Source organism: Dipodomys spectabilis, unplaced genomic scaffold, assembly GCF_019054845.1.
Source record: "Dipodomys spectabilis isolate Male_0828 unplaced genomic scaffold, ASM1905484v1 ptg000096l, whole genome shotgun sequence".
Classification (NCBI taxonomy): domain Eukaryota; kingdom Metazoa; phylum Chordata; class Mammalia; order Rodentia; family Heteromyidae; genus Dipodomys; species Dipodomys spectabilis.
This window is the reverse complement of record NW_024870773.1, coordinates 23,010,547-23,031,413: the sequence shown is the minus strand read 5'-3', so window position 1 is coordinate 23,031,413 and position 20,867 is coordinate 23,010,547. Positions and strand designations below refer to the sequence as shown.

General features: G+C 39.7%; 1 protein-coding gene across 1 annotated transcript; it reads right to left on the bottom strand.

Annotated features, from left to right (window-relative positions):
- Positions 1–174: 174 nt before the first annotated feature.
- On the bottom strand, positions 175–16,000 carry LOC122113031 (aldo-keto reductase family 1 member C3-like). The gene is made up of 10 exons (XM_042685919.1): positions 15,907–16,000; positions 9,353–9,487; positions 7,094–7,261; positions 5,428–5,544; positions 4,403–4,480; positions 3,400–3,522; positions 2,978–3,087; positions 2,301–2,466; positions 1,026–1,108; positions 175–409 (listed from the first exon to the last, which is right to left on the bottom strand). The coding sequence occupies exons 2-10, from the start codon at positions 9,431–9,433 to the stop codon at positions 367–369; spliced, it is 969 nt and encodes a 322-aa protein (XP_042541853.1). The 5' UTR covers positions 9,434–9,487; positions 15,907–16,000; the 3' UTR covers positions 175–366.
- Between the last annotated feature and the right edge of the window lie 4,867 nt (positions 16,001–20,867).

Genomic DNA, 20,867 nt, shown 5'->3' with positions numbered 1-20,867 from the left:
TAAGAACTACAGACAAGTGAAAAGCTAGACTGAAAGCTTGAAAGTACGCCAAGGCCTTAGCACTTTCTACATTCATCTTACCTGTGATCACTTCCAAGTATGTTGGCATTTCAGATTCATTCAACAGGAAAACAACACCAAAATCCAAGAATATGACAGAGCTGCAAGGGGCTAGAATTGTTTAGAATACATCTTTATTTGGAGAAAAATATGAGATTCTGAAACTTTTATTTCCTCATACAGGAACTCAGCAGAATTAAGCTGACTTAGCAGCATGGAGTAAAACAGCTTGCTTCATATTCTTGAGTTGTTCTCTGCTCACCAACTAAAGTCAAAGAACTTTGAAGCACCCATAGAATGTTTTGTTCATTCCTCATCAGAAAATGGATAATTGGGGTGAGGAGAAAACCTGAAAGGTAATAGGAGAGTCTTGGCTAATTAATTGAATATAGGTTGGGCCTAGAGAAATTGAATTATTAACCTGGTATGACCTTGAAAATTAATATAGTTTTCTTTCTTTTTTCGCTTTTTTGCTCAAGGCTAGTGCTCTACTACTTGAGCCACAGCTCCACTTCTGGCTGCTTGGTGGTTAATTAAAGATAAGAGTCTTTCTGCCCAGGCTCAAAGTCTTTCCTATCCACGCTGGTTTTGAACTGTGATCCAGCAATCTCAACCTCACGGGTAGTTAGGAATTCAGGCATTAGCCACCAGTGCCCAGCTTCTATAGTTTTTAGTACAGAGATTTCAAACTAGTTTTTGAGCTGAAAAGTAAGCAGCTTTAATACAAAGTGACATCCAATGCAGACAATGGAAGTGTGAAGAGTACTTGTACTCAGTCCAGCACAAGCTACTTGTCTTGGTTAGACAGGGCCATGAGCCTTGGAGTAATTCTAGTCTCAGGATTGAGGGAAAAAGAAATGTGCAAAAACTTTCCAAAGCAAGAAATTCTCCCTTCTGTAGATTGTAATAAACTGAATTTCCCCACTATCCTGCTCCTCCCCCTTCTCTACAATAGAACTACTTACTCAGAATCTTCAAAATAGCGGATATTTCTGTTTAGACCATCAAGAGTTTGCATATCCTCTGGCGTCAGCTGGAAGTCAAAAACCTGTCAGAGACACAAAATGTCAGTCCTGAATTCCGGAGGCAATTACTATTGCTTTCCTTCCCTCCCCACAAACTCAAATACATGTGGAAATTTCTGCAGGTTTTGTGAGACAATTTTCATGGATGTGAGATTCTTTTAGTGGTGAAAATCCTGGGAATTTGCCAAGAAACAGGCGGTCTCATTTCCCTTCAGGGACATTTAGTGGGTGCCTGTGATTAAAACAGAAATCCCTCAGATTTTTTTTTAATCCAGATCAGATTCTTCCATCTTACAACATGCACTTTGTCTTCTTCAAATCCACTTTGTCTTCTTCAAATCTCATGCTGAAATGTAGTCCCAATTTTTAGTGACGTTAAGGAAGTGGCAAGATCTTTAGGAGATCCTTGACTCTCTGCCCTTGTGAAGTGATACATGCTAATTGTATGCAATAGGGTTAATTCTGGAGGCAGAGACGGGTTTCTCGATCTCTTTGTGACTAGATTACTTGATGAAGTAATGTGCACTTAAAAAGAGAACCTGCTCTGAGAGTTTAGTCCTTGTATGCACCAGCTCTTACCACCTTCCACCATGCTAAAGGCTCTGACCAGATACACTCACCCACTCTTGGACTGCCCAGCCACCATAACTATGAGCCAAAAAAACTTCTTTAGAGATTACCCAGACTCAGCAGGGCACCAGTGGCCTGTAATCCTAGCTACTCAGGCTGAGATCTGAGGATCTCCGTTCAAAGCCAGTCTGGGCAAGAAAGTCTGTGAGACTCTTATCTCCAATAAATCACTAGAAAACTGGAAGTGGCGCTGTGGCTCAAGTGGTAGAGTGTTCACCTTGAGCTGAAGAGCACAGGGACAGCACCTAAGCCCAGAGTTCAAGCCCCACAATCAACAACAACAACAAAAAAATTACCCAGACTCTAGTATGCTGTGAAAGCATGAAAATACAGTGAATCAAAGGATGATCTGATTAGAATTCAGGGTTAACCCTGCTCTTCTATTTAGTATTCCTTCCAATCACTACAATCCCTTCTTTGTAGTAGCTGGAAGACCATTAAATACAGTGTTTGTATGCCTGGAATGTCCAAAGCAATAAGCTGTGCACAAACATGACTTGAGAGCCTCACAAATTACAGCCTGCCAGGGAGAAATGAAATGGCTCCTGGAGTTCCTGTAGCCCATAATCTTGTGAGGTACAGTACCTGGAAGTTCTCTTGCATTCTCTTCTCATTGAAGCTCTTAGCAAGAACCAATAACCCTCGCTGCAACTGGTAGCGCAAGGCCACCTGGGCTGGGGTTCGCCTGTGCTTTTGAGCAATACTATTGAGTACTGGGTCTTCTAAAAGAACTGGGTTGTTCTTGTTTACCCTGAGAAGAAAGGCAGAGATGTCTAAGAATGAATATTTTATTTTTCTCAGGGCTACGCATTCAGGCTGGTGATGATGAATCATCTAGACTATTCTTTTTTTTAATTACCCTATGTGTGTTTCAATATCTATTTTTCTTCTCTTGACACCTACAAAAATGAAGGAAAGAAAGGGGAAAAGTGGGTACTTTTTAAGTTTTAAAGCCTTTCAGAGAAATGTTGTAAGGGAATTTATCAGAAAGACAACTGTCTGTCCAGTTTGACTCAAGAGTGACTGCCAGAAGTTACTCTTCTGGAATGAGCTGTGGTGGCTGAATTTGCAATTTTTTAAATGGCTTACTGCGATTTTGTTATTCATTGATGGTTTTAATGAGTCTTTTCAGTGTAAGTGAGAGCTAGTAAAGATTTACAAAGATGAAATATTCCTTCATGCTTCATTTCCTCTACCCTGCTGAGTGGTGACTAGAGAAGGTACAGTATCTAAAGTTAAAACATTTCCATAGAAATCTTTACCATTCCTTGTCTGTGTTGGAACCCAAGGCAGCATATGCAACCATGACAATGTCTCTGACCTTGCAGAACTCCAGAAGCTTACTTTGGTTGAGGTAAGGATGACATTCCACCTGAAGAGTGCCAAAACAAGTGTCTATCAGTAAGCTAGCTCACAGAACCACCAGTGGGAAATTGACAGGATGTGAAGTGGCTATCAGTCATCTGCCAGCTCAAACTTTGGGGTATAACCAAATGCTAGCTTCAACCAAGGCTCAGATATTTTACCTACATGGTTCTAGGCACTTAAGTCTCTGTATTTGAAGTACATCTAGGTCTCGTTCAAAGTTGCATGAATGTTGAGTGTCATTAGTGTCTAATTAATGAAAGAGGAAGCTGAGGAACAGGGGATGAAGAGACTAATGGGACAGAAGGATGGGGTTCACCTGGTTACAGACTGGCCTATGCTTGAGTCCTGGCATGTTCAGGATCATCTCCAGCTGCCTGCGGTTAAAGTTGGACACTCCAATGGACTTGGCCAACCCCGCATCCTTACACTTCTCCATGGCCTGCAAAGAAGAGCACTGTGAGAAGTAATCTGTGTGATAGGTGAAAGAAAAGTAATCAATGTGAATGTGCTAGGGGAGAAGTGGGGGGAGAAAGATGCAGACATCTATCGATCAACAGGAACTCACCATGTCAGAGAAAAAAAGCATAGAAAAAATAGGGAAGAAAAAATAGGTCAATAAGATACTAAAGAACACAGGACAAAGATAAAAAGCCAGAATCTTCTTTAGTGACTGTCTAGGAAATTTTGAGCCACGGCAAAATGTGTGCCCAGACAAAAAGGAAGTGAAACTGAGTGTGTCGCAGAAAGTGACCATACCATGAAATAGATAAACAGCTTCACTTCCTGCTAGTAGGAAATGTGTGCCCTGGCACCCATGCTCCTTGAGGTTCTTTGAACATAGTCATGTCTCTGCCCCTTAAAAATCTCCATCGTAGCTACCTTTCTGCTCATCATCTCTTCCCTTTCTAAGTACTCACATAGTCAATTCCCCCATCTATGGAAATTCTTTGTCCAAATGTCATATTTTTAAAGGCTTCTACCCTTTCATTCCAGTTTTCTTTTTATATTGGCTTATCTGTGTCTTGAATCCTCCCTATTATTCTCAGTCCCTTACAAACCTCTGCCCCACACACTACTTAAGACTCGCAAAGAGTCAGAAGCCTTCGTTCTGCTCACTGACATTTCCTGAGTGCAAAGGATACTGCCTGATGGATGTGCTGAATGATTAAATCAATGAAGTGTGAAAACAGAAGGACATTCAGAAACTTGCCCTCGTAGAAAAGGAAGCATTGGGCTGGGTTCCCCGCCCCCACCCTGAATCCCTTGTCCAGCCTCTCTCTGCTCAAGTCAGAGATGTGGTTTCTCTGCAGTGCACTCACCTCCCATGTGCTACAGAGATTCACGGCATCAAAAATCAGTTTCCCCTGCGAATCCTTTGGGAAAATCTCCTCTCCGGGCTAGAATAGAGGAAGGAAAGGAAACTTTGTGCAGGGGTCTATCTGGCTCACCCAAGCTCTTCCAGACACATATACCCTGAAACTAGGGAATAATTTGTTTTTAAAGGATTTATCAAGTTAATCTAGAGGCAAAGAAGCAGACGTCTGGAGATGTTTTGATGAATAAAAACCAAATAAATAGAAAGAACTCTTCTCAAGTAGTTCTACATTTTTCTTTCTTGCATGTGAAAAAAAAGTATACTTTTGTGTCAAGTCCATAATACCCACAAACATGTCCTAGATAAGACCTAAGGCAGTATCCTGCACAGAGGGTTCTTTGGTCATGGACCTCTGAGGAAAAAATCCTTTCCCTCCTTTGTCAGTGAATTGTCACCACACCAAATGCTGAGCTCACTACAATTTCTGACCTGTAACTGAACAGTACAAGGGCATTCCCCAAATGTCAGTGAACATGGGAGAAGAGATGCAGAAGCATGGAAGCATGGAAATACAGGCACTACATCCACAGGATCAAGGCAAAGACACGGTGAGGAAGGAATTCCTAGCTCCCTGGGACTGGTATAGTGAATAAAGGGGTCACAGTTTCAGAAAAGAGAGATTATTATGTAATGTAATCATTATTATAATTAATATAATAATATAATGTTATAATTACTACATAATGTATATATTTTAATATAATAATTGTTATGTGTTATTATGTTTCTTTGGAGGGGGGGCAGGGGTTGGTCGTGGGGCTTGAACTCTGGGCCTGGGCACTGTCCCTGAGCTCTTCAACTCAAGGCTAGTGCTCTACCACTTGAGCCACAGTGCCACTTCCTGTAATGTTTGTTATCCACACTCTGTGCTCACATTTATGCTAATTTTTATGCTGATTATCCAAGTCAAAACAAAAGACCTCCCCCCAAGAAATTAACCAAATAAATGAAAAGGAATTTCTTGCTCACCTTCAGAGGTACTGGGAAGTGAATAAGGTAAAGGTCTACATAGCTCAACTGAAGGCTCTTCAGTGATCTTTCCAGGCCTACTTGAACCAATTCTGGACGGCAAAAGGTGCTCCACAGCTACGGTAGTAGAGAGAGAAATGGTATGGCATTTAGGGATGAAGGTGCATTGTACTCATATATTACTTTGTTGAGTGGCAACTCCTTTGTACAACTACTTCAAGGTAAAAATAAAATTCAAGAAGAAGAGTCTAGTTTAGGACCAGTTACTAATGTAGCAAGCAAACAGTATCCACAAGGAAAAACTCTCTCTTGTAATAGTTATACCCACTGAAGCCCAGGGATTATCAGTGTTTAGGATGTTCAGACTGAATTGAGAGAACACATACAGAAAATGAATGTCTGGCCCTAGCACCATGATCCTAAAATGCTAGAATGTAAAAGAATGATCTGCTTTGCTTATATAATACTTTCCTGGGTTCTATCCATCAAAATACCTGGAGAATAGATTGAGAAATTACCTGTGAAACAAGAACCCCATGTAAATATCATTCAGGAAGGTTTTTTTTTCCATACAGTAAGAACTTATTTGTGGGAACATTAGTCTCTTCATGTTAAGAAGCCATCAGTTAAAAGACAAAATGGTTTTAAAAAAATCATTGCATAGGAAAAGAGATTCAAAATACAAGAGTGTGGGTTGGGTAGCTAGAAAGCATGTAAAAACTCATGTGGCCTAGAAGGAAGAAAAGTCTCTGCATACTCCATAGACTTGACCTTGCTTTCTGGGTTCCTGACCTCAAATTTAGATTGCTTTACTTTTTTTTTTATGTTATGTGTTGTTTCATTTCAGTTTTGTTTGCTTTTGTTACTGTTTAGCAATGGTGGATGCAGAGAATCGTAAGGGGGAAAATCACCTATGAATTTTTTTAAAAGACCACATAAACATTTTTACAAGCACAAACTCCATTGTCATATAACTCCAAGCTATTTATTCCCATTTCATGAGGGAGAGAAATATTGACCATAAAACAGATTGAAATATGAAGACCAAAGTGCAAAGATCTCAAAACCTTTTTTTTTTTTTTTCATTTGGAAACTTTGTACTAAGTCAAATTGGCAGCGGAAATAATAGTTAAAAATTGATTCTTGTTTTGTTTGGTTCCAAAGTCTATCTGATGAATTTACATTACCTCAGGCTAGGTTAAGATATGTTAAGAACATAACAAACAGCTAAATTTCAAATTTTTAATACAGGTATACTTACCCCAATTCTTGTGTTTAAAAGATTATCTAGCAATAATATTTTAGCACTTGAGTATCCAAAATGTATTTTCTTTCCAAGAATTTTAAACAAACCTTTTGACAAGCCATTCAGAAAAATCCTATGAGGTAAATAATATTCTTCATTTTACAGCTTGAAAATCTGCAGCATAGAGTTTAAGTCTAAGGCCTCATGTGTAATAAGTGCCAGAGAACTGGATTCACAAATAGAAATCAGATCACCAAATCCACACACTTAACCAGGTCCCTTGGTGTTTTGCCAGAGGGAATTTTTTAATAAAATCAAACTAATGAGAAGAGAAATAATCAGAAACAAAGCCATCTATTCTACTGATAGAAAGCTTTACCCTGAAGCAGCAAATACAGTATGTGCAATTGTACATGGCACCTTTGAAGTATAAAATATGTCATCCCTTTTCACAGTGCCGTCAGCAATCTTCTTCCGGATGGCAGATCCAATCTCTTCTTCATTTTGGTAAAGAAATGCAGAGTCAATATGGCGGTAGCCTACATCAATCGCTCTCTGAACAGCCTCTTTTATTGTACTCTTGGCAACCTAGAAACAAACACATAAAAGACTTCCTACATTCAGCAACAGCTGATTTATATCCATAAGCACAACAATGCAAAGAATTTCTTGTTTACCTCCTTTTTATTATTTGCTAGGATGCTAAACACTATTTCTTGTGAGGAAAGATAGCTATGATATATTGAGTAAAACACAGAAATGAAAATGCAGTTGTAGACCATAAGCCTTCTAGTCTGAATATAACATGCATTTTATACATGTAAACTGTATGTACTTTCCTATGTGTATAAAAAATAGGTAGCTACCTAGATGTTGGTTGTCTATAATGTTTACAGCCATTGTGTGAGGTTGCACTGAAGTTTATAATGCTTGCCAATTTCTTTGCTGCAAATATTTCCCACCATGGCCAATTTGAAGCTTCCAAATAATAAACAATGCTCACAGTTAATGCTTTGAGTATTGACCAAGAACAATACTGGCTTTAACTTTCTATCTCTGAAATTACACTATCTGTATGATATATAGGATTTTGGCTTTAACTATCTATGAAATTACACTATCTTTACAATATATAGGATCTCATAATCTATAGATTTACATTTCTCAATTAATTCACTCTATGCCAGATTATTAAACTGGTAGCAACCTAAATGCATTGGCTATCTATTAATTCAAGGAAGCTTAACATCAGACTGCATCAATTGATCATATACCTATCTAAACTTGGAAACATACTTCAAAGGAACATGTCAGGGACAATAAAAATGTGAAAGAAACATTTTTCATTCCTAAATCTCTCCTCACCAATTCCTTTTGTTGTGGTTGCTAGCACAGGAGGCCTCCTGTGACATCTCCTTTGAAGTGTTGATATTTTTCTTAGCTGCCTACTGTTCTACTGTTTTTCTCCATCTGTTGTTATTCACTGTACTTCACTACCTAATTAAATGTCTCTTCAATAGGACTTTTCATTTCCATGTCATTATTAGTTAACTGAGTCTCCGGAAGGCGTCTACCTGACTGTCCTTTTTTTTTTTAATCCTTTATTTACAATTGAAAATTTAAACAGATAATCTTGGTTCTAGTCTGTGCACTTCCATGGTCTCTTTATCAAATGAAGTGGTAGCAGGTAGGGAAGCAAAACCAAGAGCCACAAAATCATCCAGGGCAAGGGAAGTCCTGAATCAGTCTTGTTGCCTGTGGTAATCTCACAATGTGGGGAGATGTAGTACCTGACTGTCCTTGATTCAAGACAAGACAAACAGCCATTTGTGCCAGTCTCCTCCCTCACAGTCCTGAATGTAACACACCAGACACCCATCTTGTCAGAGCATCAGTCCCATGACTTTAACAGTCATGGCCTCCGTCATAAAGCACTAGTAGGTTGTAACTGAGGACCTTGGCATCTGTATGAACTTCAGTCTTCCAAACACAAGGACAATTTCCAAGTGCTTGGCTTTCCTCATGGCTTGGCCTGAACTATCTAGCCACTCAAACACTGTTCCTACCCCAGACCACCAGAACTCTCTTAAGTCATTTCTCAAGGTTTCTTGGCCATAGTCATTTTGTTTTGTTTCTGGATACTGGTGCATGAGGAGACACTGAGTCTTAAAAATTACTAAGACACTCATTTCCGAGTAAGCTAACTATGAATTTCTGACATATGGAAGTCAAGACATATGGAAAGTGAAGCTTTCGCTTATTCTCATAGATTATAAAATGGCTAAAATTGGACACCAGGTACAACAATTGAAAACAGACTTATTCATCCCTGAGTTACTGAATAACTTCAACTGTGATCCTTGGATAAACAAATCACAACCAATTAGAGATGTGATGTTTAAATCTTAAGCCCTTATAACAACATGTTTTAAAGAAGATCCTCTAAAACATTGCATATCTATAAAATTGGCAGAGCATTAAATTTGTATCTCTATAAATATGCAACATAACCTGGCGGGAAGTGTCCTAACAAATGAAAAAGAGGAGGTCCTCATGAATTCCCCAAACCAAACAGCAGCTAGTGGCTAGAAGCCAGACCTGCTAGTCCTCCATCTCCAGCCCATTACCTTATTAGAAGCAGAGGTATTAGAATCATTAACTTATTAAACGTATGATCACCTTATTAGAAGCAGAGGTGCCCAATCCCAGTGCAGGCATTAAATATCCATCACTCAACTTTACAGAAAGGAGTTTGCTCATCTTTCACTCTTCCAACCAAATGCACACACAGGTTTCTTCTTGATTTATAGAAACCTGTAAGAGGAAGAGGAAAGACTGTTTTGTTTTTTGGAAGACCCTTAAGAAGATATAATTCAACTACTATGAAATTATTCCCTTTAAAGTCCACAATTGAACTGGGCATGCCATCCCCTGCCTGTAATCTCATGTGGGCTGGAATAAGGAACAGGTGATCATAACTAGAAGTTAGCCTAGGTGATATCATCTAGGCCTTATCTTTAAAAAAAAAACAAAAATAAAAACATAAAGGCCCCTGGGTTTGACATTCAGCATCACAGTAGTTAAAAGAATAAAAACCCAGTCCACAATGTGGTATTGATTTGTATAGTTAGCACAATAATAGGCAAATTCAATGCCTTCTCCCACGAATTGCTTCAGCTAGAACTTGAAGTACACTATTTAGTAGAGCCAGAGTAGGCTTTATCTTCCTAGCAGGTAATATATTCACTATACAATAAGCAGGTAATATATCTCAATTATTTCTGCTTGTTATAGATCTATACAGATAGTGCATTTTTCTAGTACATTGCATTTTTTAGGGAATTTGTCATTTTATCTGAGTATTTTTTAAGAGGCAGGTGTAGTGTCTTCTCTTTCATTCTTGATTTGGTAATTTTATTTATTTTTTTAATTAGTCAAATTCAAGGTCTGTGAACTTTGTTCCACCCCCTCCCCCACTCACATTTTAGTTTCATTGAATTTATTTTTATAATTTTATAATTCTGGTCAATTTATTTTGCCTGTAACATTTAGAATTTCCTTTCTTTGATTGCTTTGATTTTAGCATACTGTTGTTTTCTTAGTTTCTTAGGATACATGGTGTTGGGTGATTGGCTTCAAGTTCTTTGTCATTTTGATGTATTTTTACATTTATAACTTTCTCTGTAAATACTGGTTTTTGCAGCATCTCATGGGTTGTCATGGGTTATCATTTTTAATCATTTTAAAGTACTTTATTTCTCAACATCAACTTTTTTGCTATATTAGTTACCCAATCTTGTGTTAAGTTCCATAGAAATGGCTTTTCTTCAAGTTTCTTCTGTGAATATTTTAATATTTCATTACTTTCTGGTAATTTCTTTTGGATAGATATCATTTCTGTTAAGTGTGTTCAGACTTGTTTTGTGGCTTAACCTATGATTTATCCAATAGAAGTGATCCATGTGTGCTCAAAAGCAAAGTGAGGGAGGGAAAAAAAAACAAAGCTGGACATCAGTGGTTCATGCCTATAATCCTAGTTACTCAGGAGGCTGAGATCTGGGACTTGCAGTTTGAAGCCAGCCTGGGCAGGAAAGTCTGTGAGACTCTTATCTCCAACTAGCTACCAGAAAACTGGAAGTGGAGCTATGGCTCAAAGTGGTAAAGCACTAAGCTTTGAGCAAAAAAGCTCAGGAGTTCAAACCACAGTTGATTAATATTCTATAACTGTTTGTTGAGAGAAATTAGTTGATACTGTTGTTCAAGGCTTTTATAATCTCGCTTATTCTCCAATGAGCTATTGCATCCATTATTTAATTCTGGGTATTAAAATCTCCATATTTTATTATTGAATTGTTTATTTCTCTCTTTAATACTGTCAGTTTCAGGTTCATATATTTAAGAGTTCTGCTATTATGTGCATATGTGTTTCCAGTTGTTCTTTGTTCTTGGTTACCCAGGCTGACCTCAAACTCATAATCATCCAGCCTCAAGATCCATGGAAATACATGAGAAATTTTTGAAGATGAAGATAATTTGTTAAAATGAAAATTGTCACAATATATGTATATATCCATGCAACTTACTTTCCAACAGTTTAAATTTGATACAAATATATTCAAGTGTATAAAAACATGAATGACAAAAGTTTACATAAAAGGAAAACATGAGGAAAATATGTTTATAGGGCCTTGGAATTTAAAAAGAAATAAAAAGTATATTCTTAAAAAGTTAGTATTTGACCAGGCGCTGGTGGCTCACACCTGTAATCCTAGCCACTCAGGAGGCTGAGATCTGAGGATCACAGTTCAAAGCCAGCCCAGGCAGGAAAGTGTTGAGACTCTTATGTCCAATAAAACCACCAGAAAACTGGAAGTAGCACTGTGGCTAGAGTACTAGCCTCGAGCTGAAGAGTTGAAGGACAGCACCCAGGCCCAGAGTTCAAGCCCCACAACAGACAAAAAAAAAAAGTATTTGCAAAAGATTACACAAAAATATCAGTGTCATAGAATATAGACTTCAGAATTACCTCTTATTTATATGAGAATTTGAGATATGATTTACCTCAAGGAAAATAGGATAAAAAACTCCCTTATACATGGTATATAAAAAGGAAGTCCACTATATAGATGATATAAAATTTAATAAAGAAGAAATAAACACTCTTAAAAAAGACTTGAAGATACATTCTAAAGCACAGCCTAGGGTCTGAAACAGCCTTACCAACAGGCAAAAAAATCAATTTTTATGAAAAAAAAATCTGAATGCATAAAAAATAAAACTATCATTTGGCAAAATTTACTATTAACATAATAAAAATAAAATAAAATTGGAAAACCTTTATAAACCAAATGGAGGTTAATACTTTCATCCTAAGATATCAAATATTGATCTGTAACTAACAAATTTTTAATTAAGTATTGTCTAAGATGCAGAAGAGTTTCTCACAGAAGAACAGAGCTGAATGACCACAGCATAGGAAAGGCTGACTAGTTTGACCAACAGTCCAGGGAAAGCAAATTCAACTAACAGCAATTTCTTTTTAGAGCCACATAAATGACAAAAATTAAAGATTCATCTGATTCATTGTGGGCTAGAACGTGGATAAGAAATTCATATGCACATGATAGAAATGTGAAAATCATCTGAAAAATCTATCAATAACTACTAAGACTACATTTTATATTCCATGTGATCATGAATCCTGCTTTCATACAAATGAAACCTTCTGCATACATACATTACATATGTGCAGAGCAAATACTGAATAAGTATAGTGCATTGAATCCATAGAGCATTTGCTCTTTAGAAAACTGAAAAGCACTCTGTGTGAGACAAAGCAGTAAATTAGAAAACAAGTTTGTTAAAACCTGACCAAATGCTTTCCATATTTTTATGTATAAATATGAACACATATTTAATCATACTCCATGGCCATAGAGGAATATGGAAAGGCCTGAATGATCCAGGTGAGTTACTGAGTAGAAAAGGAAGGGCAGGGCTGGGAAGGTGGCTCAGTGGTAGAGCACTTGCCTTGCATGCCTGAGGCCCTGGGTTCAATTCCTCAGCACCACATAAGCAAAAATGAAAAAAGCCGGAAGTCCCGCTGTGGCTCAAGTGGTAGAGTGCTAGCCTTGAGCTGAAGAGCTGAGGGACAGCGCCCAGGCCCAGACTTCAGGCCCCACAACCAGACCCAAAAAAAAAAAAAAGAGAGAGAGAAGCAAGGGCATGAAGGGACATGCAGAAAGAAAAACAAATCCAATAAAAATGCGCAAAAAATTGTGCTTTTATATAAGAAACTTTACACTTACGATATGAAAGTTAAAATTTTAGTGACATTGGATTAGAAAGCCAACCACAAAGCCCTAGTGTAGCCACTTAAAGGAAAATTTACAATTTATAGCCAAGTAGTAGGAATGTACACACATAAACAGAGGAAGAATTCTTAGCTTTAGAGAGCTGGTTTTCTCCATGTAAAGATTTTGGTTCTTACCTAGCAGTGGGTGTCTAGTGCATGTCAAACCATGAATAGGAAAATCCTGGACTTCACAAGAAGAGGTGAAGCAGTTACCCAATGGACAGTGGGAAGACTGCTAATGGGTTATCTGCTTATTGATCTTCCAATGCCAAGCTTACCAAACAAGTTAGTATTGATTGCCAACTGTATTTGTGTTTTCAAGCCCCTCTCCTATGCCACAGTTAAAGTTACAGATTGAATTACATTTTAATTTGGGATCTCTGTGTATGATTAGAGTTTGACTCAGAGCCTCGTGCTCTTACTCAACATTTTTACTCATGGCTGACTGTGCTAGCACTTGTTTAACTGTGGGTTGAGTTAGAATTTTGTGCCCTGGCTGGCTTTAAATTTTGATCCTCAAATATCAGTCTCTTGAATAATTCAGAGATTTTTTTTTGGGGGGGGGGGGTTGTGGGGCTTGAATGCTGGGCCTGGGTGCTGTCCCTGAGTCCTTCAGCTCAAGGCTAGCACTCTACCATTTGAGCCACACTGCCACTTCTGGTTTTCTGGTGGTTTATTGAAGAGTCTCACCTACTGTCCTGCTCAGTCTGGCTTTGAACCGCAATCCTCAGATCTCAGCCTCCAGAGTAGCTATGATTACAGACTTGAGCCACTAGCGCCTGGCTAAATTGGGGATCTTTAAGATAGAGAGTACTTATCCAAAGATTGGGAAACACATATGATTGGGATAAAGGTTACTAATAGGTCCTTGGAGGTACAGTGTACGCCAAGAAACCAGGCATCAGAAATGAGAGAGGGGAGGGAGGCAGGGGAGATGAGGGAGAGAGAGAGATAGACTCGAACACCAGTATATTAATTTCAAACCAGGATATTATCCAAATAGGTTTTAATTGGGTTGAAATCAATAAAGCAAAGTTCCAAGAGATGACGCAGTGAGTGAGAGTTGAAGGAATCACATAAGATTATAGAAATCACTCCATATAAATGGAACAATACTGAAGTAAGCTTAATTGTAAATAGTAGAGAAAAGTACACATCTCTGAGGACTTCAATGCTAAAACACAACACTTCCTAAAATTTGAAAACCTGGGCATATCATATTCTTTCAGGAACTGGCCTAAATCTGATATGGAAATTCAGGATTTACCTAGAAAATAAATCTTCAAGATATCATGGACAATCCTATTATAGATGCAAGAAAGAAGTCATTTTTTACTTTTATTTTGTTGGTCATGGGGCTTGAACTCTGGGCCTGGGCACTGTTCCTCATCTCTTCAGCTCAAGGCTAGCCCTCTACCACTTGAGCCACAGCGCCACTTCCAGCAGTCATTTTTTAGAACTAAGATATAGACATCTCCCAATAAATGAGTACACACAAAAAAATGGTGAGGCAATTTTTGTTGGTGAATTTTCACCCTTAACTTCTAGAAGTGTAATTTCACATAACTATGGCAATGGGTTGTAATATGTTGGGATGGAGCATTGCTGGATTCCTCAGGGAAGTAAGACAGAGAAAACAAATGCAAGACTGAACTATATTATATTACTTCTGCAAAGAGTTAAGTGGATGGAGCAATAGTCCCAAGGCTTTTCTCAACAGCACTTCTGTACATGAAAACGACACTCTCCTGGGTTTGTTTGGGTTTTACTGATAAGATTGAAACACAGTAAATATTTATGTGTCCTCATATTCTACCTAAGGCCTATCTTGTCCCCTAAACTGGAAAGCATTGTTGGAAATGTCAATATATCATCTGCACATGTCCTGTGCAGAGAGGCCTGGCCTAAACCCAGAAGGGTGGCCTGCAATGTGAGGCTGAAGAGTACACCCTGTGTGGAATGCTCACACTTGCACATGTCCTGAGTGTACACTGTTGGCAGCTACAGAGCTTTCTCATCTCATGTCCTCACAGCTCACTAAAGAACCGCAACTTTTTGGTCTCTGCTCTCTGCTAGTCAGCCTTTCCCCTTTCCTCCTCCTTTATTCTCCCTCAAAGGAATCTTCTGTTGTTGTTGCCAGTGCTGTCATCACATTGCCCTGGGTCTGATGGCAAAAGCAGAAGTAAATCCAGAGAAGTTACAGGTTTCTTTATGGGGGGGTGGGAATTATAACATTCTTCACTATTCTTTTCTCATACTGAGTTTTCAATCATGATCAAGTTGTATTCATATCATCAGGAAGCAGTTAAAGCTACTCATATTGGGGAGGGTAAAAAAGGAAGAAAGCAATTCATGGAACACCAATTCTTTCCCTTCCTTCTGCTCCCCCCCACCTCCATTTTCGTATGTGTGTGTGTGTTTATCTCCCTTGGGGAAGGGGCATCATAGAAATGGGGGCACCAAGGGTGAGCCCATGCAGCAGTAGTGCTCTGGGGTCGCTAAGTTGTAAAGAAACTTTTTAACTTGGAGGGAGGGGAGGGGGAGGAAATGGGGGAACCACAGCCAAGCAAGAACTGGACTCCTTAACTCACTTAGGTAACTGTGACCCTCCTGGGGAGAGGGTGAGATGGAGGCCAATCAACAGGGAGCAGCCTCTCCAGCTGTAACCCAGCCCGAAATCTGGGTCCTAAGGCACACTCCTCCCCCAAAGACTGACCACAGCAGATACATACAAGTCAGGGGAACTGCACACAGCTCACAACTTCCATGTGAGAAGGAGAATGGCCAGAGAATCCCCCTTCCCCGCCTTCTCCTTCCCCTTCTGCTCCCCCCACCCCATGTCCCATGCCTGCAGCTGCCCAGCAGCTCCAGGACTCACCTGTGGGGCACTGCTTAGGAAAATCCCCTCAAACTGCAACCCAGACAGCAGGTACAGCAGGGATAGACACAGAGACAGTGGGAGACACAGAGAGAGCGGCCTAGCGTCCCGGCAGCCAAGCAGTCAAGTAGGGGGAGCGGCCGAGCTCCTGGAGCTGGATGGCAAGCAGCCAAGAGAGTGGCAGAGGCCTAGCTACTAGCCTGCAGCCCTGAGGTCTGGTGGGGGGAGCAGCCCAGCTCAGGGAGCTACAGGGTGGCTGGAGCAGCCCCAGAGAGTGGCAGAGGCCTAGCTACTAGCCTGCAGCCCCAACGTCTAGTGGGGGGAGCAGCCCAGCACAGGGAGCTGCCAGGAGGCAGGAGCAACCCCCTGCATGTCCATCTCTAAGACCAGAATCTAACCACCCAGTCCCTGCTGCAGACCTGACCCTCCTCCCTCCCACTGCCCCAGGGGTTTGCTGGCCTGGGGACCCAGTTGGGCAGCCCACAGCCAGGCACCAGGGGGCCAAGCTGGAGCCAGGACGCTGACCATTTCTGAATCCAAATGCCTAAATCACAACCCTAGATTACCATGTTCATGAGCAGCCAAGACAAACCAAATCCAACCGCCCACAACAGTCCAGGGAAGGACTCCAGTGAGAATGAAGAAAAGATTTGCAAAACTTATTTTTCTTATCTTTAAGTAATTGTACTCGGCCACTTTAGGATCAAAGTCACATCTCCTGGCATCCTCCGCATCTTTCCCCACCTCACACGGCCACACCTGTCACCTGGTCCCATTTCACATGCACACATGGAATATTATGATTGTATTCTCCCACCCTTCCTCTCTCCATTTGTCCACCCCTCTCCCCTTTGAAGAAGACACACCACCATGTACAGCCACACAGGGATGTGCCAGAGTTGGTCATGAGGCAAAGTCAGAAAAGCAAACTGTTGACACATGAAGGCGCTAGATGGCTTTAGGATTACCAATTTACTTTATGCGTTAACCTGCAAAATTTGTGTTCACTCCCATAGTTTCAGTCTCTAGCTTGGAATTATTTAAAGTCTTCAGTTGTTTGGGAGCAAACCAGGAGTGACATGGGAGTTTCTACCCAACATCCAAGAAAGGTTAAACATCCACATACAAAATTAAACATATGGATGATTGCTACTACATGCATATACATATATATATACATACACACCTATATACATATAAATATATACATATAAATATATATGTCAGTCATGGGCTTGAACTCGGCCTGGGCGCTGTCCTTCAGCTCTTCAGCTCAAGGCAAGTGCTCTACCACTTGAGCCTCAGTGCCACTTCTGGTTTTCTGAGTGGTTTATTGGAAATAAGACTCCCACGAACTTTCCTGCCCAGGCTGGCTTTGAACCACGATCCTCAGATCTCAGCCTCCTGGGTAGGTAGGATTTCAGGGAGCCACCAGCACCTGGCTTTAAAATATTTTTGTACCTCTTTTTGTCTTTGTTGGTCATGAGGCTTGAACTCTGGGCCTGGGAGCTGTCCCTCAGCTCTTCAGCTCAAAGCTAGTGTTCTAGCACTTTGAGCCACAGTGCTACTTACTTTAAAATATTTTGAATCCCTAGGTGGCTGACTCTATGTGTGAAGAACTCATAGATATAATGCACTGGCACCTCGTTTGGATAACAGCAAATGTATGTTTAAAACTGATTAGAATTGTCCACATCAGTTATGAAGAGAACCAACTAAAAGTGCTAAGTAAACAATTCCAGAAAAGAACGATGTGGTTTTTATATTAATAAATAATTTAAAATACAACTAAGGGCTGTTTATGCAGTAAAAAGAGTCAAAATACTGACATATATGTTGACATAATGTTATACTAAATGTGTGACAAAAAGGGCAAGATTGCAATGGTAAGTAGACATTTTCCTAAATTTAGATTTTTGGATGCTTGATTACAAAGTTGTCTATCTGCTTTTAGACATCCATAAATAAATGCTATTAAAAGTTTTAGGTTTTATAATCTGGAAACTATTCATTTGGAAAAGGACAAATCTCTGCCCTTGACCATTGGAACAGAATGGGAATTTCTGGTAGAGTCCAAACATTCAAAACTTGTCTTGATCACTAAGTAGCAATTAATAAGAATTTCTTAATGTCAAGACAGTACAGGATACTTACCATATTTACCAAATATTAATTAACACTAAGGGTAAATTCTCAACAATGACCTTCTGTTGTTCAAATGAATGCTAATAGTTTGGGACTCTTAATCTCCCTATTAAATGGAAGAGCCTGAATCTGACCACAGTTTTGTTTGAGTGCAGTAAAATTTTAAAAAATGAAACAAGGCAGAAATGAGTACATAGATATCTGATTTTATTTCGTAGGTGGTGGGGCTTGAACTCAGGACCTGGTCACTGTCCCTGAGCCTCTTTGTGCTCTACCAATTGAGCCACATTGCCACTCTGGTTTTTCAGTGGTTAATTGGAGATAAGAGTCTCATGGGGACTTTTCTGCCATTGTTGGCTTCAAACTGCAACCCTCAGATCTCAGAAAAGGTGCCTGGAAGATAGCTGATTTTTATCACAGGGTAAGATGTGGGGATTCAAGGTTTAAGTTGGAAATTTATTACAAAATAAAATATAAGACAAATTAAAAAAAAAAAACCCTTCAGTCTTGAACTGTGTTTCTTCAGTACCACAAACCTCATTTGATACCAATCTGTCTTGTTATTCTCACTCATTAAGTAACTTGGCTTCTTCCATCCTGTGAAACCTGAATTTGGACTTTGAAATTTCTAACTATACCTGGGTTATGATTCTGATCATTGACACTGTCTATTTTCAGCAGAGAACTTACTGTTTTCTGTATTAGGATTTAGTCCCATCATTAAATTTTACCTCTAGTGTTCTATAATGTAGAACTTTCGTCTTGGATACAATGTACCCAAGACTTCATTTGACCACTTAGCCATGGTTAAGGAGCCTTTGCTCCACTCACATGACAACTCAAATGCAATACATTATCCAAGCAGTCTTCAGTAATAATCTCTTTTGCCTCTGCAGAGTCTTGGTGTTTAAGAAAAGCTTGAAACTCAATTAAAATCACCAAGTAAGTGACAGCATCAGATAACAGTAGATATAACATTTCAGCAGTAAATAAGCATCTTTTTGACACAAGCAGGTTATCATCAAAAGTTCGTCATGGCCTATAGTGATGAATTCTAAAGAGGTTTTATATGTTCAAATTTCATTCAGCCAGTATCTCACTGAGAGGATACAAAGAATAAGCCAGACAAAGACAGCTGATCAACTGCACTGAAGATTTAGGACAATCCTGTTTATTCATTTATCACCTTTCACAAGTTGGTTCAATATTGCTATTTATGTCAACACATTTATAGAAAGTGAGATTGAGTCAGTAACCAACCTTGCTTGCAAAGCTAAGCATTGGAGTGAATTACTTACCCCATGAACTCTACACAATACTAGAATTCATTTTAGTCATACCTGAGTATTGTTCAGTCCTATAAACTTAGCTACTCAGGAGACTGATATCAGTGGAACAAGGTTCAAAACAAGCCAGGGCATAACAGTCCAGGAGATTCTTTCTACATATAACGAAGAAAAAGCCCAGAGAGGGATATGGTTCAAGTGGTACAAAAATGTGAGACCAGAGTACCTGAGTACAACTATTCTGCATTGAAAAAATGAATTGGCTAGGCGCCGGTGGCTCACGCCTGTAATCCTAGCTACTCAGGAGGCTGAGATCTGAGGATCCCAGTTCAAAGCCAGCCCGGGCAGGAAAGTTCCTGAGAGTCTTACCTCCAATAAACCACTCAGAAAACCAGAAGTGGTGCTGTGGCTCAAGCCACAGTAGAGCACTGGCCTTGAGCTGAAGAGCTGAGGGACAGCACCCATGCCCAGAGTTCAAGCCCCACAATCAACAAAAAAAAAAGAAAAAAGAAAAAAGGAACTTGTTGCTGCTGCCAGCTACAGAACAGTACCACACTGTGGTAGTAGCTTTGGGCCATGGTGGATAAAAACAGTGAAATTCTTACACAGTGAGTCTTACTCTTTTCCACTGGATATTTGTGATGTTTCTACACATAATTCTTTGTTTACCAGTAACTGTATTACTGTTAACTAGTCAGTGACAGTAGGTTTTTGATGTTTCTTTGGGAGAGCTTGGACCTTCTCCTTCCAACATTTTGTTGATATCGTCTCCAACTAACATGCTAAGTTCATGCAGATCAGTAGCCTCCATTTTGTAAGTACATCCTAATTGTCATAAAGCCTTCGAACCACTCCAAAGCAAGGCAAAGTATGTCTAATTTTTTTTCTTACAAGTAGAGCTACCCAAGACTTCTAATCTCCTGTGTGTGTGTGTGTGTGTGTGTGTGTGTGTGTGTGTGTGTGTGTGTGTGTGTGTATACACATGCACATGTTTATGCTAGCACTAGGGCTTTAATTCATGCCCTCCTATACTCACTTCGTTTTCTTTTGCTCAAAGCAGATGGCTTATGTCTTGGTCCCTGTCTCCACTTCTAGCTTTTTGCTGGTTAGAGAATGAGTCTCCAAGACTGGTTTCAAATCTTCATTCCCAGATCTCAAGCTCTTGAGTTGTTAGGATTGTAAGTGTGAGCCACCAGCATTCAGCTCAGCCTATATTTGATGAAAAATGTGAAAAGCTCTCTACTCTCTTCAGGATGGAATGATGTAGAAACTATTTGGTATAGTAGCTTTCCCAAGGAGGGATGTGTTCAACTCCTTCCTGATGACCTAGCATCTCATCTCAATCCTGCTCTTGATCACTGCTAATGACTCACCCACTTCACCAGAGTTCAAACCTCCACAGGAATACTTCACTCTCCAGTTTCTAGGTGCTTCGATATGGAGCTGCCCTGAGACCAGTGATCATCCTTGCACTGTAACTCTCCTTCAACACTAAGAACCTTCAACTCAATGTCATGCACTGGAGGAACA

Coding starts and splice junctions, on each gene's coding strand:
- LOC122113031 (XM_042685919.1), bottom strand. CDS start 9,433: ATGAGCAAACTCCTTTCTGTAAAGTTGAGTGATGGATATTTAATGCCT. Junction 3,523..4,402: donor ATCTCTGTAGCACATGGGAG/GTGAGTGCACTG, acceptor TCTTCTTTGCAG/GCCATGGAGAAGTGTAAGGA. Junction 3,088..3,399: donor ATAGGCCAGTCTGTAACCAG/GTGAACCCCATC, acceptor GGCACTCTTCAG/GTGGAATGTCATCCTTACCT.